Below are 26216 nucleotides of genomic sequence, written 5' to 3'. Positions count from 1 at the left end.
CTACCTTCTTTGCTCTCCTAATGGATAGTGCTATCAGCCAGATTCCCCACTTGAGTGCTGCTGGGCTGCACAGCTTTCCAGGTCTTAAGGCCAAGCTCCCTGGTCAGGCAGGCTGGGGGCTATGCTTAGCAGTGGGCAGTCTGTGAATCAGCTCCCAGGTGGAGCAAGCAGCTCCAAGGCCTGCAAGGTTATTTGTGGTCTTGATTCAAGTTGACTTGTGCCCTGAGTTCCGTGGCAGAAGAGCACCACTGGCTTTACTGTGTAGACCGTGAGGACTGCTTGCTCCAGTGTTGTGAGGCTATGCAGTGTCCATGTGTTCTGGCCCTGGCTGGTTTGGCTCAGTGGATTGAGCATCGGCCTGCGAGCTAAGTGTCGCTGGTTCGATCTTCCAGTCAGGGCACATCAGAGAAGGAAAACTCTGACTCCAAAAAAAACCTCTGCTGCCTTGCGGCATACCTCTTCAGGGGAAAGGCTAAGGGAGTAAACCCTGACAGAAAATCCGGAGCCGGAGTCCCTAAGGCGGTTTGACGTTGTAGTCAACACCGGCAACTCCTGCGGCGCACCTGAAGCCAAGCTGTATTGACTCCGTCTTTCCCTTGGACCCTTCAGCTGCGAAGAGAGGGGGGGTCTGCTGCATGGGCAACAGCAGACCCTCCATATCACCCTGCCCAGGCTCTGTAGCTTCAGCTTCACTGGAGAGGACACTCCAGCGTCATCGCAAGATGTCGATTCAACACGGGAGGAGACAGACACCGTGTCACTCCCGAGTTGGACGGCACAGCCTTTCTCGGCGGTGCAGATAGACTCTTAAGAAGCTACACCATCGTCTCTCGAGACGGACGGCTGCCGACGACGAGGACGATGTGTTCTGGCCAGGCTTTCTGGTTGGGTGGGGCCTGAGCAGTGGGTGGGGCTATCACTCAGTTCCCCTGCCCAGACTGGGTGGGTAGTGGGAAGTGTGCTTGTGTGTGTGTTTGGGGCAGGGGTGTGAGATGGGGTGGGGGTGGTGGTGACACCAGGCTCCAGGGCGGAACGGCTCTTTATTTGAGGTCCCAAATCAGGCATACTTGTACCCCACTAAGCTCCCTCGTCACTCTGGGCTCTGCATGTTAGCAAAGCCTCTGGTTGAGACTACTGCTTGGGCTTTGTAGGTCGGACCTCGGCCTGCCGAGATCTGAGCACTGGTTGTTGCAACCCCAACACCCTTCTGTGTCACAATCTGATTCCCAATATTCAAGTCCTGCAGATTCCACAGAGATACTACTGATGCAGGACCACAGTGGTTCTCCCAAGAAGGGACCCACCACACTCAATGTCCACCCTGGGCTCTCTTTTCTTCCTGGAGTGACCACAGGCTCAGGGGAGACCTCGCAGTGTGGTGCTGCGCAGGCCTGGGGGAGAGGCAGTGCGCTCAGCGCCTAGCAGCTCCCTTCCTTCTGAAGGGTTCTCAGCCTCTGGTGCAGGGGGTGCTTCGGTCTCACCCCCGTGTTCTTGGATTTTTTTCTGTGGTATCTTGTCCATGAATAGTTGTTAGTTCTTGTGACAGGGAGTGAAGTTAGGAATGACCTATGTCACTGTCTTAGTGATTGCCTCAATTATTATTTCTGTGAGCCAGTAAGTTTGTAGTAATTTGTTTGCATTAGAAGAAATAGTTGTCTGTGGAAATATTGATACTGATGCCATTTGAGATACCCTAGATATGCAACTTTGAAAAACTGAGTGAAGGCAAAATTATCAAAAGAAATGAGGCAAATGGTTGTGAAGAAAAGATAAAGCTGTCCTAAAGAAAGTGATGCCAGCAAAATAAAAAACATAAACAAACAAACAAACAAAAGCCCCATTACTTATTAACCTTTAAATTTACTGTAATTTCAATCAAAGTCTCAACAGGGATTTTTAAAAAGATCAATAATACCCTAAAACTCACTGAAAATCAATACTTATCAAGCTTGAAAAAGATCAAAGATATCTATCACATATTAGGACATATTATAAAGATATAGTAATCTAACAGTTTGATAATTACACAGAAATAGGCAAATAGATTAACTGATATTTAGAAAACAGACATATGTATATGTCTATATGACAATGTCATTTCAAATTAGTGGTGAAAAGTAGAGTCATTCAAAAATAGGAGTGTTGTGATATTCCCATCTGTCAAAATATTAAGTTAGATCCCTATCCTCAAACTCCCAATGGATTAAAAGCCTGATATAAAAAACAAAATTATGGAAGTAAAGACGATATTAGAGAATGTTTATTATTATATAGATGTAAAGGCCTTTAAAACAAAGTTCAAAAGTCAAAGATAAAGCTAAAAAAAATGACTATACTAAAAGAAAAAAAGAAAAAAATGTCTCATGAAAAAGAGATGACATCAAGACACTGAACAGTTTACCTTGGGGGCCAAGGCGTGAACTCAAAAGGGGTCCAGAGCTTAGATGAGGCCATTAGGAAGTGAGGACCCCAGGGCTCTGCCCCAAATACTGAACGCAGATATGTGAAGAGTGAGTTTATAATTCAGAGAAGGTGAGGAGGTAAATGGATCCTTTGAGAAAATTCTTGAAGGGAAGCCTGACTTTGCAGTGAGAAGGGTGGGCCAGAACTAGAGGGGAGCAGTGTGAGAGAACTCGCTTGCGTTTCCTCATTGAATGTTACTGCCTCGGACAGGCGGCCTCTCTCTTTCTGAAGGTGAAAGCACTCTTTCAGGGCACAGGAGGCCGGAGGGTGAGTTGGAGGCATTCTTCTCCCTTTAAACACATGTCCAGTTACTAAGAAATGAATTCGAGTGGCCGTGGGCATCTGGATTTTATAGTGTCTTTCTATAATTGTACTTATAATTGAAAAACGAGGGTTAGTTTCTTGTTTTTTCATTTTTATATGGATCCAAAAGAAGGAGGGAAATTGTCGTGATGGGAAATTTTTCCTCGATAATTAAGAAAGATTTTGGAAGAATATGATTAGTTGGCTAAGGCCACAGTGTAGGTAACCAGTGTAAAGAAAGTTCCTGAAGAGGGATTCACTGCAGATGAAAGCCAGAGGAGAGGGAAGGGACTTTTGGAGGCAGTGGGTTAGGTAGGTTAATGAATGTTCACTTTAACCACTAGGTGGTGGTATAAGCCCACAATAGCTTATTTTATGCTCCTGGGGATTAAAGCCTGAGCTTGAAAGTGAGGAAGTGAGGTATGAATATTGTAAGCACACCTCATTCAGCCTCAGTTTATTATGCAGCACTGTATTTCATCAAAGATGAAATCGGTCAGCATCCTCAAAATTGTCTGTAAAGACTTCCAATAAAAAAGCATGTTTCTTCCCAATCTGATGGAAATTCTGAATGGCTATTTCTGCCCTTTTGGAGGTTAGGGAATTTGTGTTGTTTTACTCCTTTCTATTTTTTAGTTCAAATATATATGGTGCACATTGTTCCCCCACCCGCCTCCCTGCCTTTTTAAAACAATTATACTTTGTAAAACCATGGTTCACGGTGTTGCAAATGAGGGTCTTACCTCTGTCCGTATTTAATCCTGGCAAAAATCAGTAGTTCATGACATCATAACATAAGAGATCATCTATGTACAAACATATACAATTTTATTGATATCTCTACAGACTACAAGAATTTTAAGTATAGTCACAATTGCTGAGTGCAACAGAAAAATAGTAATTTGTCATTTTCTGAAAAGATGCAAAAATTCTGAAGATGAAAGAAAGATACATCAATGATATCATCGGTTTCTTATTTCCTAGAATAAAACATCACATAATTAAGTACTAAAAATTATAGTTTATTAGAGATTTTGATCCTGTGTACACTTGTCCAAAACCACCACGTAGTTTATTTTCTGACTTTGCAGTGAGAAAAGTGGGCCAGAACTAGAGGGGAGCAGTGTGAGAGGAGAGAACTCGCTTGCGTTTCCTCATTGAATGTTACTGCCTCGGACAGGCGGCCTCTCTCTTTCTGAAGGTGAAAGCACTCTTTCAGGGCACAGGAGGCCGGAGGGTGAGTTGGAGGCATTCTTCTCCCTTTAAACACATGTCCAGTTACTAAGAAAATGAATGTGAGTGGCCCTGGGAGCTAAGACAACAATCAAAGAGGAAGAGTTGTTCTCCCTTCTCACTAAGATCAAATCCAGAAAATATTCCAATAGCGGAACAGGTATCTGGTACCCATATCTCCTCCAAATGAAGAATGAATAATAAATTTGGATCTGATTTAGTAAATGATTGCTTTGAGCATTTCCACTATGAAACTATTGAGAATTAGTTTTCCACTTAGCTTTACATGCCGGTGAATTTCTTATGCTATTTCTGGTGTTTTGTGATGTCACATGTATAAGATAATCAAAGCCTAGATGTTTGAATTGGAATAATTAATGGCCAAGTCACAAAGGAGAAAATCACAAAGGAGAAAATCACAAATAGTTATTAAGAGTTAATGGAGTACTGTCTGGTCAGAAATTTGCACAGAACATTTGTTTTGGGTTGTGACAAAATAAATACTGATCCAGCCATCACTGTCTCTCCTACAACTCGCCTCTCCTGGCCCTAGAAGTGGGGCCTGAGCACCAGCCAAGGAAAATAAGTGGGCCTCCTTAGTCAGCCATAAAGATGTGGCTATCAACTTTGGATGGACACTGGGACCACCTTGGGGGCTTCCAAAAATACTGATGTTTGGTTCTCACTCTGAGAGATTTTAATATAATTGGGAATTTTAAAAGCTCTTTAGGTGGATCTTATGAACAGCCAAGTTTGAGAATCACTCTCCTAGCTAAATATATAAATAAATGTATCCTTCAGTGCCTCTGGTTCCTCATCAAAGCCTTTTCCACTTCACTCTGGCTTTCATGTTCCTCCCAACCCAACCTTCTTGCCTCAAATTGGCACTTCCGTTTCCTTTCCCAAGTCAGACCCTCACCTATTCTGCACTTCCTCCTTTCAGGGTTATGTTGTCTGTAAATATGTACTCTACACCTGCTACATGACAGCCATGCTCCCTGGAATGGTAGTATCCAAATAACACAACTTACTGGCACTTGGGCCAGTGTATATGTAACATAGTACCTGGTCACAAACGAGGCTGAGGCTATAAAGGCCGGAGGGAGGAAGCTGCGAAGGCTGCCATGCCTCTCCCCGATGTAAAGAGCAGAGCCTGATAGGACTGTCTGACACCCTGCGGCACTGCTCTCTCTGAACAAAAGTGGTCAAGTTAGAATGTCTGCCCACAGGGGCAGGTATCATCACACAGGTCATCCCAGGGATCCTAAACCAAGGAGAGGATTTTTAGTTTACATTTGTAGACTGTCTTCCTTTTCTCTCTGCCAAACATTTTACAACCAAGTATCTCCAAGAGCTAATCCTAATTTTCTTCAACCAACCTAGGGCACATAAATATTTTTTTCCTTGTTCAAAGGCACAGTCCTCCCATAATGCAGAGAGCAGACAAATGGTACCTTTACAACTAGACACAGGGGTCACATAAAAGGATTCCAGCAGTAAACTTATTCCTTTACAATCCCTTAAGATCTTTGAGAAATAGAGACCTGGATTCTGATTTATTAGCTTGTGATCATTCACAGGCTATAGAAAAGGTCTGAAAAATGTCTTTATGACTGAACGATCAGAAAACTTTCTACTCAGTTATGTCACTGTCCTTCCGGAGTTAGACAACGACCCCGATGGTGACTGGGACACACTAAGTCTGGGTCTCAGTGAAGTGTATGTAGGAAGCAAAAGCAGTAGTAGGATTAAAATAAGTGATAAATCAGTCATCCTTCCCTCCAAACTCCAGGTTTAATGAATTATTTCATGATAGGAATTATTGCTTATTATTAGAACCAGAAAAACAAACACATCTAGCTTCCCACTGATGAACAGAGTGCAAAGGCCCCTTTTCTCCTGGGATAATAACAAGGGCTTATTTCTTGAAGGAGTCAGAGGGAAAGAAAGTCAACTCGTAGAGACTGTAGTTTGCAAGCCTTACTTATTTTCTGATGCCACCTTAACAGACAGAATGTAATTTTGATGACAACTAGGCTCAGAGTCATTTTCTCTATCATTGTACAAATTATGAAGAGTATTTTTCTTATGTTCTAAGACAGAGGCAAGACATTTAAATAGTAGATAAGAGATATTTAAAGAATTACATGAACCAACAGTACTTATTTGCCAAAGATGATGATGGTGACGGTGATGCTGATGGGGTGTGTGCGTGTGCACGCGTGTGCTAAGGTGAGTGCAACAGAATAGAAAAGTTCAAAGAGTAAAATCACATCCACATTAGATTCTTATTGCTATCTCTTTGAATTATAAAAATAATTTTGATACAGTAAAACCTCATTAATTTGTATTCTACTAATCAGGAGTTTGTGGGATAAAGTTACCCTTACATTATGAAAGGGTTTATACAAACAATATTGAAAGACACATTTAAAAAGAATCTCTTCTTTTCAAGCATTTCAGAAGCACCTGTTTACGTCTAATTGTGCTAACTTTTGATCTATTCATTAAAGCCAGGGTTTTAAGCACATCTGCAAAATACTGTCTTGTCCTTTTTGGTATTTTCTCTGTATGCTTTAAAATATTCTGTAACTGTCATTTTTTACTGATTCATATAAGCTTGCTCCAAAATAGTATTTTATTGCATATGAACCACACTTGTAATTTTGGGTAAAATAATTTGTCTTGTTAAGACACTGTGCACTTATGATATTCAATTTATATAACACATATATTATATATTCACACTTAACCTGTCTTCAAATGATGTAGAACAGCTGCTCTCTTTGGGGAGCAGTTTTGGCAATGGCTGGAGACATTTTTGCTTGTCATTACTTGGGAGCTGCTACTGGCATCTGGTGGGCAGAGGCCAGAGATGTTGCTGAATGTCCTGCAGTGAGAGGACCATCTCCCACAATGAAGAATTAGCTAACAGTGCCACTGTTGAAGAACAAGTTATCTCAAATCTTTTTGGGGACTTTGGAGATATTCATTGAACTTAATGCCACTTTGGACTGAAATTTCATTGTTCCTAAAGAATACTAGTATTTTAGTTCTTTAAAAAAATTTTTTAAATATAGAAATGATAAATTACCCGTTGAGAAAAATCAGAAAACTGGGTCCTTGAAACTGATGATACAGATAGTGTACTACAATCTGACTACCAGTGTTTCCCAAATCTTGGTCTCAAGTTTCTTTACTACTTTTACTATATAATTTTATGTATCATGTTGTATTTCCAAGTCAGGTTTTCTTATCCTAAGTCTGTTCACAAGAGTCTGGAGAAATTCATGGAGAGGTTTTTATGAGACATCAGACGAATTCAAGGACTCTAACAAGTGCTATCCTGCTATACATTTGCTGACTCTTTCAAACATATCTGCTCTTCTCAAAATTACTAAGAACATTTAAAGGAAGTACCACTTCAAACAAATTCACTAAAAATAAAAAAAAAATCTAAAAAAACCCAAGAAATATTCAATACTATTTTGGCTATTAAACTAGACTTTAGGAAAATGGTCGATTCTTAAAACATCAATGCATATCTAGTAAGATCTTGATTAATCAAAATTCAATATACCAAACCCATTAATTATTTTTAAAAAACCTCTTTTTGAAGGAGCAACACATTACAGGATGAGTCCTAGCATCTGCATATATTAATTTCTATGACTTTTGACTCCAAGACTTACGTTAAATAATGATAATAGGTGTGTTTGTTTTTTTTTGTCTCTATATAGTTGTCTGTTGAGTTATGAGAGATGCCTTTTATCCTGTTAAGGATATTCTTTATTTCATTTTTAAAACAGTTTTTAATAAGAAACAGGTATTTGGTATTTATTGATGAATCCTCTGGTTTATGACAAGATTATTTATTTTGTATCATTCAACTCTCTATGTTATTTCTGTTGTGCATAATGGTGACTGAAGCCAACATAGCAAAAACACCACTATATTTTATAAAGATTTTCAATAAGTATTGAACTAAAATTATTTTCTAATGAAAGCCCTTGTTAGTCAGAAATGTAATAAATCAGAATCCCTTTCCCAAAACAATAAGTGAGGTTTTACTGAATCATGCTGAAGAGAATGACCAGTTTGGTCTGTGAGTGTCAGGCTGCAAAAGCACCTTTGGATTGAAGACCCCACTGGGTTTGAACAGTAATATACTGTGTAATTGGCAGACAAGGATACAAATGGAACATTAAAAATATATCACTTTAGAAACTGAAACCAGAGTGTGTGAAATCAGTTCTCAAAGCTAACTGCATTGTTCTTATATCTAGTTTCCCCAAATCTATCAGTCAATTCCCTTGCAGAGAGCAAGACGAGGCTGAAAAAATGCTTTGATGTGCCCCAGTCCTGCATGGTTTGTGACTAAAAATAGCAACTTGTTCTGAAAGTGATAAAAGTGGAAATAATTGTGTTAGAAATAATTTACTATACTGGCAATACTTGATTATGACTGAGAACTATGAAAGATGTAAGATACTATGGAGCAAGAGGAATGTTAGTCTTACTTTTGCCATCATAATTCAATAATGTTTTAGTATAATTGAAGTTATAGATAAGAAAACTTTGGTTTTGTTTTCTTTTCCTTTTCAGTTGGGTATGGTAAATGTACTTGAAATGCACTGGTAATTTCTAATGCAGACTTTTAAAATTGTCAGGTGTGGCCCATTTTATAAAAAATAGTTTACCATTAATCTTTTTTCCTTCTGTCACAACATGCTTTTTTTCTTTTCCTCTTAAGATGTTAATTTATCATGCAAAGATTTTTTTTTTCATTAAGTGCATTAATGCTTTTGTTTGTACAGGATTTTTTCAAATCAGGAGAACTTCCCATAGGTCCTAAATGTAAATCCTTAGCAAATGAAATGCCAAGATGTTAGCTCCATTCCACGTGGGAAAAGGCAAATTCAGCCATACCTTGGGATTCTAACCAGGGTTCCAGACTTTCAGTTGTACAGTGTCTCTCTTATGATTACTTCAGATGGACTGTAATGGAACATTCTGTAGAAGAAACTAGCTTCTAGCAGTTGAATAGTGATGTTGGGAATAAATTTGGTTTCCCTGAATCATGGTTTCTTAAAGCAGTCATAGCTTCTTTAGAAGTTTAGAATTGGTACCATTTCTTATCCTTGTATTTCAGCATTAGCTGCAAAGGAAAAATAGCCACCATTAGATGTTAAAAAAATCTTTACAAGTGCTAATCAAGCAAGTTCTTATTGAGTTAATCATGACTATCTCGGTAAATCTTAAAACTTAAAAAATTTCCTAATTTTGTAAAATATCGGAAAACCATTTTTTTAGAAAAACAAATCAAGCTGTAAAAGCTCTGCTGACAGGAAATCACTTCCAATGACTAAGACACAAAGTGTGTGGACCGCTCACACCTTCCTGGGCAAGCATACCATCCGCCTGAGAGCCAGGTTAACACAGAATGCACAAGATGCACTTGATGCATCAGAACTAACAGGTCATGTTCCTTTAAGTTATCCCTGAAGATAATGAAGTATCAATGTGTAATAATATTTCCTAAAAAGCGTTTTTCTCCCAAATGCTGGAAGGAATTATAATACTTGTACTGTAATGAGATTCAGGTGACCTCGCCTCTCACAGAGGATGAGGTACAGCTGCATATCAGTTTAAACTTTTCTGTGCAGAACCTAAATGTTCACAGTTATTATTGTATGAAGATGCCTGTATTTTCTTAGGCAGTTTACCTCATGTGCATGTTTGGAAAAGGCTTCTGCACTGGTCATCATGCCTGCAGTTTTCTCTTCCAGCTCTCCTAGCCTCTGCCCTCGCTCGTCGAGTGCGAGCCGCGCGCGCGTCAGCTCTCCCATCACCCCGCCGGCAGCGCCTTTCACCCCTTCTATTCCTCCGGGCCCAGGAATGTGCTGCGCGAGGCTGCGGGATGCTTTTCCTGCTGAAGCTTCCCCGACTGGGAATTCAAGCCATAGCAATTTAAAACATTTGTCAGTAATTCAAATAGTTACAGTCAAGTTTATCATCAAAGTATTTATATTAAATTCTACTGTCATAATTCTGCAATAAGAGACTTACTTAACCCTATCATAGATATGTATTTGGAGATGTTAGCGACCCAAGAAAAATGCCTCCAAAAGAGACTGAGAGAGATATTGTTGCCATACGCCGTGTGTGTGTGTGTGTGTGTGTGTATTTCATATGACATAATTACATTTTTTGTTATTTTTTAAATTACAATTGACATATAATATCATATTAGTTTTGAGGGTACAACATAATGATTTGACATTTATAAACCTAATGGAGTGATCATCCCAGTAACTAGTACCCGTCTGACACCACACAGTTATTAAAATGCTATCGACTCTACTTCCTGTGCTGTACTGTACATTCCTGTGGCTATTTTGATAACTAGCTTGGTGACTGGCCATTTGTACTTCATACTCCCTTTACCCTTTTCACCCAGGCCCCCAAATCCCTCCTATCTGGCCATTACCAATTTGTTCTCTATATCTTTGAATTTGTTCATTTAAAAAATAAAAAAATAAAAAAACATTATTTTTTTAGTTGACCACTGCTTGTTTGAGGTTTTGCACCTTTGACAGATTTTGGGAAAGTCTACAGTGGGATCTGAGGCAGGCTGCTTGTGTGGAGGAGCCATTGTAAGAGGCCCAGGCCAGGCAGGTGAGTTGGGTGGGGCAGGGTCTCAGGGAATCACCAGGTGGAGGTGAACACTGAGTCTGATTGGGTAATGGAAAGCAAGATTTGTTGCTCTCCTGCGCCGGCTGGGTGGGTGGGAGGGGAGCGCCACAAAGAACAAGGAACGCTACCAGTGCTTCTATCCCTGGACAGAGTGGCTCTGACCTCTGCCCTTCCAGCCCTCACCCTGAAATTAGTGAAATTTAGTTCCTCCCCTAGGCCCCTGTTCTGGAGCTTAAAGCTTATGAATTTTTGAGTGAGTGAGTCTGTGTACAAACACCTTAAGAGGTTCTCCTCAAGACTTCCAGCCAAGATGGAGGTGTAGACAGATATGCTGCATCCCCCTCCACAACTAAGAAGGAATACAACTACCTCAAAACTAGAGACAACCAGAAGTTCCAGAAAATCAAACTACATGGAAGTGCAACAAGCAAAGATATAAAGAAGAAATACTCATGCAGACAGGTAGGAGGGGCGGAGCCTGGGGCAGAGAGACGGGGTGTGGTGGTGGCAGGGGCAGGCAGGCAGAAAGTGAAATCACAGGTTTTAAAAAGTCGGAAGGGACAACTGGGGAGCATTCTAAGCTCCTCACTGGATCTAGCAGCTGCTGGGGCACCAGGGAAATAAAGCCTCATTGCTTCTGACTGTGCAAACCAGTGGGGTTGAGGAGGAGGCAGAAACTGCTGGTTTCTCAGCAGAGTCGTCGTCGGCAGCCGTCCGTCTCGAGAGACGATGGTGTAGCTTCTTAAGAGTCTATCTGCACCGCCGAGAATGGCTGTGCAGTCCGACTCAGGAGTGACACGGTATCTGTCTCCTCCCGTGTTGAATCGACATCTTGCGATGACGCTGGAGTGTCCCCTCCAGTGAAGCTGAAGCTACAGAGCCTGGGCAGGGTGATATGGAGGGTCTGCTGTTGCCCATGCAGCAGACCCCCCCTCTCTTCGCAGCTGAAGGGTCCAAGGGAAAGACGGAGTCAATACAGCTTGGTTTCAGGTGCGCCGCAGGAGTTGCCGGTGTTGACTACAACGTCGAACCGCCTTAGGGACTCCGGCTCCGGATTTTCTGTCGGGGTTTACTCCCTTAGCCTTTCCCCTGAAGAGGTATGCCGCAAGGCAGCGGAGGTTTTTTGGAGTCAGAGTTTTCCTTCTCTGATGTGCCCTGACTGGAAGATCGAACCAGCGACACTTAGCTCGCAGGCCGACGCTCAATCCACTGAGCCAAACCAGCCAGGGGGAAACCCCTCAGACCACACCTGAGTTTATGCTAATGAGGTGGGTCAAGGCAGTCCCCGAATAGCTTCAGGATGAGGGCCAATGAGGCCAGAAAGACCAACATCCTCAGACCCACCCACTCTGGGAACAACAGCTAGGGCAGCAGCTAGAGAGGCGCCAGTCTGGTGCGGAAGGGGGAGAGGTGACTGGAAAAGGAGTGAGTGCTGGGCAGGCGGCATTGTTCCCTCTCGGACCCCTCCCCCACATACAGCACCACAATGTGGTGCAACAGGTTGCCCTGCACTGACGAATCCCTAAGGCTCCGCCCCTTACAATGTAACAGGAGCGACAGCTCTCCCTGGGACGTGGAGGCAAACAAACACAGGAGCCTGTCAGAATGAGGAGACAGAGAAGTATGGCCCAAAAGAGGGAACAGATCAAGGTTCTAGTGGGAGAACTGAGCAACGAGGAGATAGCCAACCTCACGGATGAGGAGATAGACAACCTAACAGACACAGAATTCAAAACACTGGTGATAAAGATGCTTACAGGCTTGACAGATATGCTTGAGTATGGCAAACGCATGAAACAAGTGAAGGCTATGCTAAGTGAAATGAAGGAAAATCCACACAAAATCAATGATGAAGGGAAGGAAACTGGGGTTGAAATCAATGATTTGGAACATAAGGAAGAAAAAAATTGTCAACCAGTGCAGAATGAGGAAGCATTGAAAAAAAGGAGGAAAACTTCCCAAATTTTGTGAAGGAGATGGACATACAGGTCCAGGAAGCCCAGAGGGTCCCAGGAGAGTTGGACCCAGAGGGGACCACACCAGGACGCATCATGATGGAGATGCAAAAGGTAAAAGATAAAGAGAGAGTCCTGGGGGCAGCAAGAGAGAGGTGGAGAGTTGCCTACAGGGCAGTGCCTATAGGATTATCAGCTGATTTCTCAGAGGACACTTTGTAGGCAGGAAGGGACTGGCAAGAAGTATTCAATGTAATGAAAGGCAACCTGCAACCAGGATTACTCTATCCAATAAAGCTATCATTTGGAATGGAAGGGCAGATGAAGTGCTTCCCAGACAAGGTAAAGCTAAAGGAGCTCATCATGACCAAGCCATTATTATATGAAATGTCAAAGGGTCTTACTTAGGAAAAAGAAGATAAAAACTATGAACACTAAAATGACAACAAACTCACAACTATCAATAACTGAATCTAAAAAAAAAACCAAAATCCAACTAAGCAAAGCAGAATAGGAACAGAATCACAGGTATGGGGATTATTTGGAGGGTTATCAGCTAGGAGGCGGGAGAGGGGGAAATGGGAATATGGTGCAGGGATTAAGAAGCATAATCAGTTGGTACAAAATAGACAGGGGGAAGTTAAGAATAATATGGGAAAGGGTGAAGCCAAAGAACTTATATGCACGACCCATGGACATGGACTAAGGGGCGTGGTGGGATTGCTGGAGGTCAAGAGGTACTGGGCAGAGGGGATCAAAGGGAAAAGAAATTGGGACAACTCTAACAATATAATCAATAAAATATACTTTAAAAACAAAAAAAAAAAAAAAAAAAAAACAACCCAACCAAAAAAAGAGGTTCTCTTCAGTCTCCAGTACCCTGCCCCCGTATTTTTCAGATGCAATCCCCACTGCTCTTCACAGCCAGGTGTTATGGGGACTCTTCTTCCTCCTACTAAAGGCCTGGGCTGGGGAGCCCAGTCTGGGGCTAAGGCCTCTGGCTCTTCAGGGGACTTCCATGACTAAGAATTCCCTCCAGATTCTTATTCACCACGCCGTGGATGTGGGACCAGCCCATTCTGAGTCTCCGCCCCTTCTACCAGTCTCCATGTGGCTTATTTATATTCCTAGTTATAGGAATTCTGTTTAGCTAGTCTTCAGATGGTTCTCAATGATGGCTGTTCTATAATCTAGTTGTAATTTTGATGCAGTCATGGGAGGAGTTGAGCAGAGTTTACCTACTCTGCCATCTTGACAGGAAGCCCCATGATTGCATCCTAGATGTTATTGAATTGGGGTGCTCACAATATATGTGAACTCATATTTATCCTTCCTTAGTGTCTGTTCCAAACTCAGGTCTGTTCTTTTGTTTAAGTTTCAGCCCAGGTCTTCATTCCAGTGCTCTCTGCTTATCTTGCTATCAGCCTTTGTAGGTCTCAGTTGTTCTTTTTTTTTTTTTTAAGTATATTTCATTGATTATGTTGTTACAGTAGTCCCAATGTTTTTCTTCCCTTTGCTCCCCTATGCCCATTACCCTCCTTTCCTCCAGCAATCCCACCCCCATTAGTTCATGTCCATGGGTCGTGCATATAAGTTCTTTGGCTTCATCCTTGCCTATATTTTTCTTAACTTCCCCCTGTCTATTTTGTACCAACCAATTATGCTTCTTAATCCCTGCACCATTTTCCCATTTCTCCCCCTTTTCCCTGCCCAGCTGATAATCCTCCAAATGATCCCTATACCTATGATTCTGTTCCTGTTCTGGTTTCCTTAGTTGGAATTTGTTTTTATTTTTAGATTTAGTTGTTGGTAGTTGTGAGTTTATTGTCACTTTAATGTTCATATTTTTGATCTTCTTTTTCTTAAATAAGTCCCTTTAACATTTCATGTAATAGTGGCTGGGTGATGATGAACTCCTTTAGCTTTAACTCGTCTGGGAAGCACTTTATCTGCCATTTCATTCTAAATGATGGCTTTGCTGGATAGAGTAATCTTGGTTGTAGGTCCTTTCTTTTCATCACATTGAATACTTCCTGCCAGTCTCTTCTTGCCTGCAAAGTTTCTTTTGAGAAATCAGCTGATAGTCTTATAGGCAACCCTTGTAGGTAACTCTGCTTTTCTCTTGCTGCTTTTAAGATTCTCTCTTTATCTTGAACCTTTGGCATTTTAATTATGATGTGTCTTGGTGTGGTCCTCTTTGCATCTGGCTTGTTTGGGACTCTCTGTGCTTCTTGGACTTGTATGTCTATTTCCTTTGTCAAATTTGAGAAGTTTTCCTACATTATTTTTTCACATAAGCTTTCAATTTCTTGCTCTTCCTCTTCTCCTTCTGGAACCCCTATGATTTGGATTGGTATGTTTAAAGTTGTCCCAGAGGTTCCTAAGCCTCTCCTCATTATTTTTCAATTCTTGTTTCCTCATTCTGTACTGGTTGACTATTCTTTTCTTCCTTATGTTCCAAATCATTGATTTCAACCCTGTTTTCCTTTCACCATTGGTTTTTTGTGGCTTTTTCTTTGTTTCATTTAGAATAGCCTTAACTTCTTCCCTTATGTGTTTGCTGTAATTAAGCATGTCTGTCAAGCCTGTAAGCATCTTTATCACCAGTGCTTCAAACTCTATGTGTACTAGGTTGGCTGTCACCTTGTCTGTTAGGTTGGCTATCTCCTTGTTGCTTAGTTCTCCCACTGGAACCTTGATCTGTTCCCTCTTTTGGGCCATATCTCGCTGTCTCCTGATTCTGACAGGCTCCTGTGTTTGTTTGCCTCTGTGTCTCAGGTAGAGCTGTCACACCTGTGACATTGTAAGGGGCGGAGCCTTAGGTTTCATCAGTGTGGAGCAACCTGTTTCACCACGTTGCAGTGCTGTATGTGGGGGAGGGGTCTGAGAGGGTACAATGCCGCTTACTCATCACTCCTCCCTTTTCCAGGCACTTCTCCCACTTCCGTATGGGACTGGCTGGCGCCTCTCTAGCTGTTACCCTGGCTGTTATTCCCAGAGTGGGCGGGTCTGTGGACTTTCTAGGACTGTGGGGGCCCTTTAAACAAGTGGACTCTGCTGAGAGACTGGCAGTTTCTTCCTCTGCCCCAATCCCCACTTGTTTGCTCAGTCCAAAGCAATGAGGCTGGAACTGTGAGCTGCGTGGTCTGACCTGGTGCTGGAATCACTCACTCCCCAGGTGTCCCACCCTAGTTTTGAAAATGTGTGATGGCACTTTCTGCCAGCCTGCCACTGCCACTGCTGCTGCCACCACCTCTGCGCCCTGACTCTACCCCTCCTACCTGTCTGGATGAGTATTTCTTCTTTATATCTTTGTTTGTTGGACTTCCATGCAGCTTGATTTTCTGGAACTTCTGGTTGTCTCTAGTTTTGAGGTAGCTGTATTCCTTTCTAGTTGTGGAGGGTGAAGCAGCATGTCTGTCTAGGCTTCCATCTTGGCCGGAAGTCCTGTTGTTCTTTTTAGATCTGTTTTTGTGTGTGTGTGTGTGTGTAAATACTAGAGAATGGAGTATATGCATGATATGCATTAACATACAAATGTTTATAAAAGACTCACTTTATAAAAGACTAAAAATTTACCTGTCACTTAGAAAGCTCAGTTCCTTTTAATTTTAATAAAATACATTTTTAAATAGAAAAATAGCTGTCTTGGCAAAAATTTAGTAAGTATTCCCAAAGAGGTAACATTAGGGATGGAATCTAGATCTTCTTCTTCTTTGTTTTTTTTTTTTTTTAATAAGAGCCTTATTGGGATATAATTCAACTACCATAAAATTCATTCTTTCAGTCAGTGGTTTTTAGTATAGTCACAGAGTTGTACAACTATCACCACTAATTTTAGAACATTTTCATTACCCCCAAAGAAACTTCTTAGCCATTAGCAGTCACTCCCCTATCCCTTGCTGCCCCAGTGCCAGGCAACTATGAATCTAGTTTCTGTTCCTATGGATTTACCCATTCTGGATATTTTATATAAGTGGAATCAATTATATAATATATGGCCTTCTTTGTCTTCCTTGTTTGACTTAACATGATGTTTTCAAGGTTCATTCATGTATGAAATGTCATGCCTTTGTATGGCTAATGAATATTGCATTGTATGGAAACACCTAGATCTTTTGTGTAAGTAAAAGCTTAAGAGAAAAGGTTTTTGATTGGTAACATCAAATGGTAAGGAGGTATTCTGGAAAACATTTCCCCCACCACCATTTTTTTAACCATCTTCACTTTTGGAAACCATTAGGTTGTTCCCTATATCTATGGGTCTTTTCTTGTTCTGTTTGTTCATTTGTATTTTAGATTTCACATATAAGTGAAATCATGTAAGTGATATCATGGTATTTATATTTTTCTGTCTGGCTTTCTTCCCTGAGCATAATACCCTGAGGTGCATCCATATTGTTGCAAATGGCAAGGTTTCATTCTTTTTTAGGGTTGAGTAATATTCCAATGTAGACATACATCACATCTTCTTTATCCAATCATCTATCTATGCACAGACACCTAGGTTGCTTCCATATCTTGCCTACTGTAAATAATGCTGCAATGCACACAGGGGTGTATATATGTTCTCAAAGTAATGTTTTTGTTTTCTTTGGATAAATACCTAGAAGTGGAACTGCTAGGTCATATGGCAGTTCTATTTTTTAAAAAAATTTAAAGGAATACTTGTATCATTTTCCAAAGTGGCTGCACAAATTTACGATCCCACTAACAGTGTACAAGGAAAATATATTCTTAACTTCTTTCTAAAAATGCTCCCTACTATTTTTCTACTACTTTTTGATTATTGTTCATCAGAGTCTCAGTGGTAGATATTAAAAGTAATTCATTCTTTAGCATTGATAAACCTCATATTCTGAATGAAGAATCTGTTTCTCATAATGATTAAAGGCAAGCAGATTAAAAATAATTTTTTTCTAGACTTTAGTAAATGAATGTCTTTACCATGACTTGCAGGCATGATCTAGCTGCAAATGACACATTTATTAGCTTACTCACTATTTGTATGAATTTCACGTTCTGTTTTTGTTATGCTACTTCTTAATGTAAAGTGATCAGTTTTATTCAAAGCAAAATAATCTAATCTAGAATTTGAAGTCACATATTATATTAAGGTACACACACACATTGATCTTCTATTTGGTGATGCAATTTTATAATCAGGAATTTACTCACAGAGCTCTTCTCTGTCAAATGTCTGTCCACTTCCACCAAACAGTCCCTTTAGAAAACCTCTGTTTTGAGCTTCTGGTGTTTCTATGGGAGTAAACAAATCTCCCAGCATATCCTGTGTCAAATTAAAAAAAAAAAGCTTTAGAGTAACAAAATAAATTAATAGATCAAAAGAAAACACTGTGGTTGTTAGAGCACATTGTGAAAAGACAAGTTTACTCTCCATATTTTGCTGGTGATTTTTGCTTTGCTCCCAGTTCTATCTCTGCCATTTCTTTCTCCTTCTTTTCCGTCCCTTCTTTAGTAACTAACATCCTAAAATTTTCATTTTCCTGTGTTCTTTTTCTCTTTACAATCAGAAAGCATGAAAAGATAATATATTCACTCTAGGGTTAATTTTCACTTGACTATCAATCTAGGCTTCTGATCTTTTTCAATTACTGTAAACTCTGTGGCCCTAATCCCTCTCCTAAACCAAGCATGGGCTGCTCTGTGAAATGGGAAGCCTTTGGTGGTATGTGGAGAAAATTTAGATTTATTTTTGTAGCAATTAAAAAATTATGGAATGGCTCAAGATAATTTAGATGAGTCAAATAGGCAGCCACTGCCTGGTGAGGTACAACTGTTCTAATATTTGGTGTGCTTTAGAATAACGGGAGAAAAGTCTTGTTAGAAATACAGATGCTCACGCTTTATTCCACACATACTAAATCAGAATCTACAAAGACGTGCTCTGGTTGTTGATATTTTAAACTTGTTCTCCAGATCTTTCTAAAACAGATTAACATTTAAGAACTATCAGTACGGAGGAAGGAACTTCAACCAAAAATTAGAAGATCTGTGACCTACTGTTACTTTGCCTATGAACTTTGACTTGATCTCCATCATTCCCCCTTACCTCTACTCACCAGACCCGCACTCTTCCTCCTTAATTCTTTCTCTTTGGAAATGGCAGTATACCATCTAGTTAGTTTCCCAAACCAGAAGCCCAGGAATAGTTATTAATTCCTTCCTTTCCCTCACTCCTATCTCTTATAATTCTCTAATCCAACTGATTACACCTTTAAACTATTGAATTTGCTAACTTTCCCCCATCCTCACTGCTGGCTGCAATATCTCAAGCACTGTGCTCAGTGCTTTGCATAAATTCTTCCTTAATTTCCACAATAAAGCTCTAAGGTACAAGTGGGCAAAATACAACTTAAATAGTTCAGAGCTTATACTCTTAAACTCTTGTGTTATAATGCATGGATATTAGTTTTATTATTTGTAAAACGAGGGGATTGAACCAATAAAATTTCTAAGATATTTTTAAAAATTTTGTGATGACTTTTACTTACCCAAGGTTACATAGGCTTTTAAATTTATTCTGTTTCTAGGTTCTGCTTACTGTTATGATCAAAGACAAATGCCCAGTTCTAACCCACAGAATAAATATGTATTTATTTTGTATGGCTCTTAGCCATATTGTTTTCTTAAAAAAAAGGTCAAGAACTTGAATTTTATGCAAAGTTTTTGTGTGTACATACGTATTCTCCACCCTGGAGAGTTTATAATCTTTCAGAACATTCTCCACAGACAAAAAACAAAACAAAACAAAATACAATAAACAAAAAATTAACCATTAATATGCATAATCTTCACATTTCCCCCTCTTTCTTATTTTTTTCTGTGTATACCTAGAACCACGCTAGGACTTGGTTAGGGTCACAGTGATGAGTGTAATATTCAAGACATATTCTAGAGAAGCATATTTAATGTCTGCCCCAATAATACTTTAGCTTTTAGATATCTTTCTCATTCTCTTCCTTTTTACAACCATTCCAATGATTTTTTCATAAATGGCCTGACCTACCTGTAGATTATCACACATTTCTTGGCTGTATGTTAAGCGCTGAACTTCAGTAGGAGACACGAGATACAATGCCTGCCCCTCGTTGGTGAAACAGAACGTCCGTGCTGTCCGCATGTCTGTCAGTGGCAAATAATTAACATCCAACATTGGGCGAAGACTAGGTAGGCTGCATGGAAAAAAGCAAATCCACATTTTTTATTCAAATCGTTGGAAGCTTTTAATTTCTCTGTATAAAATTTGCAAATCCTTAAAGAAAAACAGTAATTCTTATACCACTATTTTATGGTTGTTTCTTTTCAATCTCTTGAAGTCTCAATGGTAATAAACTGACCTTGCCATAAAATAGTATACACAAAAAAGCACGGGCACAGTTCTTCTATCTTATTCCACCTAGATACTTAGCAAATGTTTTTGAAGGAGGGATTAAATGCAGTGGCCAGCAATTTCAGGATACTTTTTGCAGCATTTCTTAGGTTCCTACAATATGGTTATAATCTCGTTATGACAGAAACACTATGGCTAGAAAGTGCTTGACTGCACACTTGGTCTTTTAAGGCAAAATTCCTGAGTCTGAGGAGATCATGCTTGGATAGAAAGACATGGAGTAGGTCCAGGTCACCGTGCGTGAGGATGGAGTGGCTTTGCTTCCCATTCCTCTTCCCCCTCTATACACAGGAAATGAAAATTACCTATGACTTAGGGCACTTTCACCAAAGGCATTGTTAATAAATAAGCATGGCCAGGACTGTAAGGAAATGAGAATAAGTTTTAAATAATAGTGAGAATTAGCACATCCAAATGAATACTACTCATCTCCAGTATCTTACCAAATGGTTATATGCTTATCCTAGTGCTGTAGCCAGCGATTTCACTTCAAGTCATCAGACAGTCCCTTTGGATACTGTCATTAGAGCCAATTTAACAAACTGCTGAAGAAAACCAGTCTCATTGCTTTTAAATCACGCCTCTAATCCCAAAAGGAGAACAATATACTTTTAATTATATCTCAAGCTTTGAAATAATCCTACTAATTCCAGTATGCACAATGATTTTAAATTATCGCAGATCATAAAACCAGCACCTTGAAAAAATAGTACCAATTTCTTATATCAAAGTAGTTTGTAATTACAATTGAAACCCTAGAACCTTACTATAGAAAATGGAACCTGAAATATGTGCTGTTGGAATAAGTTTTTCATGAGGTTCTAGCACTGTGCTGTCCTATATGGTAACCACGGGCCACATGTTCCCAGTGGGCAGTTGATACATGGCTCGTCTGAATTGAGATGTTCTGTAAGTGTAAATTATATACTAGATTTCAAAGACTTAGAATGAAAAAATATTAAGAAGTATATGTTATGGCATTTCAAGTAACTAAGCTCCTTAGGATACGAGTCTAAAACAAACCCAGTTCAATAGACATCCATGGTAGATTCAGTCAAATAAATGCATGGTGGTAGGGGAGAGGTTAACTTATAACCTAAGTAAAATGGTGGATGCAAATCTATATTCTATGTCCTCGAGAAGCTATAAGGATCACATTAAATTCTGTAGGTAAAATTCTTGTGTGAACTATGAAACCTAGTACATGTAATATTTTATTTATTTTCCTTACAGTTTATTCAGCTGTATGTTTCCAGTGCCTAGCACAGCTTATGGGAAATAACATATGCTCAATAAATGTTTGCTGAATGAATGTGTAAATGATGAAAAATCTGTTGGTGGAAATCAAGTCTCCGGGTAGGGGCATTTCATGCCCCCCCTGTACAGGTGTCCTGTGACTCAGTTAAGCAAGCTGGACTTGCTAACGCTGGCAGCTGCATGCTAGCTGTAAGCTGTTTCAGGCCACTGAGCTATGGTATCCTGAGGACAAAAAGACTTTGCTGAGTACTCCATTACTCTGTTGTCCTATCATCCTGTTTGGAACTTAGCCTTAAGGACTTACAGTTCTGTTTTGTACCTAAGCAGTTAATGTTTGAACCCTGGTATCCTGTTTCCCCTGTAAGCAATAGGATATGTATCCTGTAATTGCCACCCTCAGATTTCAATAAAAGGAAGGTGCTTGCTCTGCTCAGTGCTGATCTTGCCTGAGCATGCAGCAGCCCTCCATCCGTCCCATTCTGTCTGCTGGAATTACTTCCGCGCCCTCGACCACAAAGTACTACAACATCTGGCGCCTAATGAGAGACTGAAGGTAAGTACTGGGAACAGACAGAACCGAGAAAGGTTTTGGTTGTGCACAGTCCGCATGCCTCTCAGCAATATGAGTCGGAGTCATGGGGATATCGCCCTTACTAGAGGAAGAATATGCGATCCTCACAAAGTAAAGAGCACAGAAAACTAAAGCTTAAAGTGGAACTCCAAGAGAAAGCCACAGAAGATCTCAAATTAAAGTCAAAGAAAGTGCTCTTGTTAATTTACTCGTACAAGTTAAAAAGCACTGTTATTGTGTTCTTTAAAAAGGAAAAATCAGTTATTAAAGGTGTAAAAACAAGTTGGTAAAGCTTTCAGAAAAACTTATCAAACTGGTCATCCTATAGTAGGCAAAACATAGGCTGCTTTTAACCAGGTCTCTGTAGCCTAACAACCATCTCAATTGGACTTTGAGCCGCTTGGCAAGGAGAAGCAACCGCCTTCTCAAATTTATAATCAGCCTGAAACAGCTTGCAGCTAGCATGCAGCTGCTGGTGTTAGCAAGTCCAGCTTGCTTAACTGAGTCACAGGACACCTGGACAGGGGGGCGTGAAATGCCCTTACCCAGAGACTTGATTTCCACCAACAAAAATCACTCTTTCCTTAGATTCCTTAGTGCCAATTAAAATATATATGTTATTCACAACACAAGGCATTTTTAGCAAAAAAAAAAAAAAAACAAAAAACAAAAACAAAAAATACACACACACAAAAACCAAAAAAATAAAAAACTAAACTCTTCTGAAATTGTAGAGTAATAAGACATTAAAAAATATAAGAAACAAGGATCTCAGGTCACTTCTAAATAACATCTTGCACATTACACATGTACTTTTCAGAATTGTCCCTGTTGGCACTGTTGTGATTACTAGATGATTTATAAAGAAGGGAAGTACCTCATTATCATGATATGCCCATTGGCACAGAAGCATGCCAGGCAGGCACTGTTACACATGACCACCACGTCTGCTTGCAGTAGAAAAGATGTCTCAGTGATGTTATGAACATAAAGGCAAGTCTGAGAAGGCAGTGAGAAAACTTTGGCTTGTTTTTCTGAGCAGACTATTGTATACTGATGATCTCCTATTTCTTGTGACACTGAGGGGCAGTTCATGACCAGTTTCCTTCTCCAAGATTTTTCATTTTCATCTATGCTGTTTGGGTCCCTCCAAACTTCATATGATGGTTGCATTAATCCACCAGTTCGATCCATACAGGAGAATGTTAGCACAGCTCCTTTCAGTGAGAGGAATGTACCTACAAAAACAATTCCATGTAATTGGTATGTGAAATTCTTAAAATAGCAGTTATTTATTATTGGGCAATAAATGTTTTATATTATAATAATTATATCTGTAGTATAATATTGCAGTAATATACATAAATCAGTCGATTTGTGAGTTTATCAGTTGCAGTAATTTGGAATCACAGAATGTGAGTTCTAACAGGAGCCTAAGATGTCAACTTGTCAAATGCTCTCATTACATTAATAAGAAAATGGAGACCCAGAAAGATGAAGAGACTTGGGCCAGGTCCCATAGCAAGTTAGTGGCTAAACCTGGCCTAGAATCAGGTTTCCTGATTCTTAACCAGTATTCTTTCTTTATACTATATAGTTTCCCTTACAATTCTTTTTTAAAAATCAAATTTTAGAAAATGTATAATTTTTTAAATCCTCACCCAAGGACATGCTTATTGGTTTTAGAGAGAGGGAACGGGAGGGAGAGCAACATCAACATGAGAGAGAAACAACAATCAGTTGCCTCTCTCACATGCCCCGATGAGGGACTGAACCCACAACCCAGCCATGCGCCCTGACCGGGAATTGAACCTGTGACCTTCAGGTTTAAGGGGTGAGTTTCTAAACTGAGCCACAGTGGCCAGGGCAAAAATGTATAATTTTTGTTTATTGAAATAACTTCAACTGAAAAAATAATCATACCATCCGATTCCACATACTTCATTAACTAGAACATCCTTTTATTCTTCTGAAATTGAGCACTCAGATTAAATTTCATGAACTTTTACCAGCTGGAATTTAGCTAAAAATTTTGATTATATGGAATAAAACAAATGAACTACCTTTGGCTCTTGGGCAGGCTAATCCACTTTTATACTGAAAAGAGGTTTATTCACCTGCATTCTTGAAGGTTGAATTTCCATGCCAGATTACTACTTATGGGTGATTTTTACCAGTCCTGGAAGACAGGGATACTATAAAGCTTAGGAGGTAACTTGGAATAGATTGACCTTTGGACTTTTCCAGATTCCCCCTTAAGCAGTGCCTTAGCAGCCTTTATTTTGCCTTTGTCCTTTGACATCATGTAGAGAGAGTAAGACTGATCAGGATAACAGGCTTCAAGAATGTATATGAGACAGGGACAGGAAAAGGAAAGGGTGATGTATAAAAGTACATTCCATTTAGAAAGTAGTTTATAACTTGAAGTACTTAAAATTTATCAAACTCAAAATAACATGTTTAGATGATTTAACATCTCACTTTAAAACCAGAATTTTTTGGCGTAGATATCCTACCAGGTAACTGAAGAAGACAGGAGAGTAGAGATTTAGGCACTTCAGTCTGAGGATCAAGGTATAAAAAAACCCAGCTCTCCCAACCACCCATAAAGAAAAAGTAATGCCAATAGCAATGATGAATGATTTATTAGAATTAATCTAGAATTGATCCTTCTATAAAACCACATTTCCATAACTACCTGCCAAGAGAAAACTTTTCTAAGTATATCCTAGCATTGGCAGTTTAGAGATTACCTAAATTAGGTTAAAAAGACAAGAAATCTACATTTTTAATCCATTTTATTTATACCTGACACAAGCTGTCAGCATCAGAGTGACAGCTTCTCCATAAGCTGCCCTTACCAAAACAGCTGCTTTGTTACCTAATTTGTGCTAAAAAAAAACAGGCTTTGTTTATATTCTGTCCATTAGGTTTTTACGGGGTGTTGTTTTCCCAACAATGTATTATTAATCTTTATGACTCAGCCTTCATTCTTTCCTAACTGAAAAAAACAAACAAACAAAAGACCAACTTAAGTGAGTCCAAGTTACAATCTCTATTATTTCAGAAATACACATCATTACAAAGTAAGCTTAAACTTAAGGGCTTTTATAAGATCTTAACAATTCATTCTACAGTAAATAATGGGCCACACAATTAATTAGGATTTCCCTCTTAAAGGAGGTCTCACTGGTAGAAGTATACCTGATTCTAGCTTTCCAAATAACCAACCTTCCCTACTACAACTTTCATTCAATCAACAAATATTTGTTGAAAGCTAACCAAATGTTCTTGCTCTGTTTTAGGCACAAGGGATATAACAGTGAATAAAAAAAAATAAAAACCCACCTTAATAGAACATACTTTCTATGTTTGAGACAGAAAATATATATGATAAATAACTACATATATGAGATATTAAGTAGTAATAGGTACTAAGGAAAAATAAAGAAGAAAAGGTATAGGAACTTTTGGGAAAGGATGTGATTAAATTTTAAATAGTGCTGAAGGTGTTATCGACTAAATGTTTGTAACTCTCCCCTCCCCAAATTCATATATCAAAGACCTAACTGCCAGTGTGGATGTATTTGGACACAGGGCTTCCAAGGAAATAATTAAGGTTAAATGAGGTCATAAGGGTGGGACTCTGATATGACAGAATTAGTGTCCTTAAAAGAAGAGACACAAGACAGTTCTCTCTTCCTCCGTGGAGACACAGGAGAAAGGCCATATGCACACAACGAGAAGGAAGCCAACTGCAGCTGTAGGACAGAGCTCTCCCCAGATCCCAGCCCTGCTGGCACATTGATTTGGGACTACCACTCTCCATGAGTGTGAGAAAATGCAATACATTTCTGTTGTTTAAGCCACCTAGTCTGTGGTATTGTGTCATGGGAGCCTGAGCAGACTAATACAGAAGAGAAGGCACCATACTGTGGGAATTAGGCCTCAGGAAACCAGCACAACATGCCAATATTCTGGCTACTGTGATTATCCTTCATTTCTGACAAGGAGTCTTATGTTTCCTATCAGCAGCAATGAAATTGGCAACCTAACTTTGTAAATGAAATAAAGTTTCAAACATTTTACAGATCTTGACTTTCTAGAGCAGCGAAGGGCAGACTCATAGAAGATAAGAACAGAGAGGTAATATGGTGCCAGGTCATGTAGGTTCTTGAGGGACACAGTGAAGACATAGAAGTTTACTGAGATTAAGATGGCAGGACTTTGAGAATAGAGTGATATAATCTAATTTTCATTTAACGGGATCACTCTTCCTACTGGGCATATCCTATAGGGAGTCAAGGTTGGAAGAAGGGAGAGC

At 39.7% G+C, this 26216-nt stretch overlaps 1 protein-coding gene across 5 annotated transcripts in view; it reads right to left on the bottom strand.

The window, feature by feature from the left end:
- Window positions 1-8749: 8749 nt before the first annotated feature.
- STXBP5L (syntaxin binding protein 5L) overlaps window positions 8750-26216 on the bottom strand; it is a 344728-nt gene continuing 327261 nt past the window's right edge. For all 5 annotated transcript variants that reach the window (XM_090265844.1, XM_090265853.1, XM_090265871.1 and 2 more), the window contains 5 exons: window positions 22770-23130; window positions 19681-19846; window positions 17829-17940; window positions 9726-9946; window positions 8750-9157 (listed from right to left, as the gene is read on the bottom strand). In XM_090265844.1, the coding sequence (XP_090121970.1) occupies window positions 9116-9157; window positions 9726-9946; window positions 17829-17940; window positions 19681-19846; window positions 22770-23130 (902 nt within the window). In that variant the 3' untranslated portion in view covers window positions 8750-9115. The remainder of the gene's footprint in view (window positions 9158-9725; window positions 9947-17828; window positions 17941-19680; window positions 19847-22769; window positions 23131-26216) is intronic.

This window comes from Furipterus horrens, unplaced genomic scaffold, assembly GCF_987537825.1.
Source record: "Furipterus horrens unplaced genomic scaffold, mFurHor1.1.pri manual_scaffold_1, whole genome shotgun sequence".
Classification (NCBI taxonomy): Eukaryota; Metazoa; Chordata; class Mammalia; order Chiroptera; family Furipteridae; genus Furipterus; species Furipterus horrens.
The sequence above is the reverse complement of the archived record's forward strand: the minus strand, read 5'-3'. Positions and strand labels throughout refer to the sequence as shown.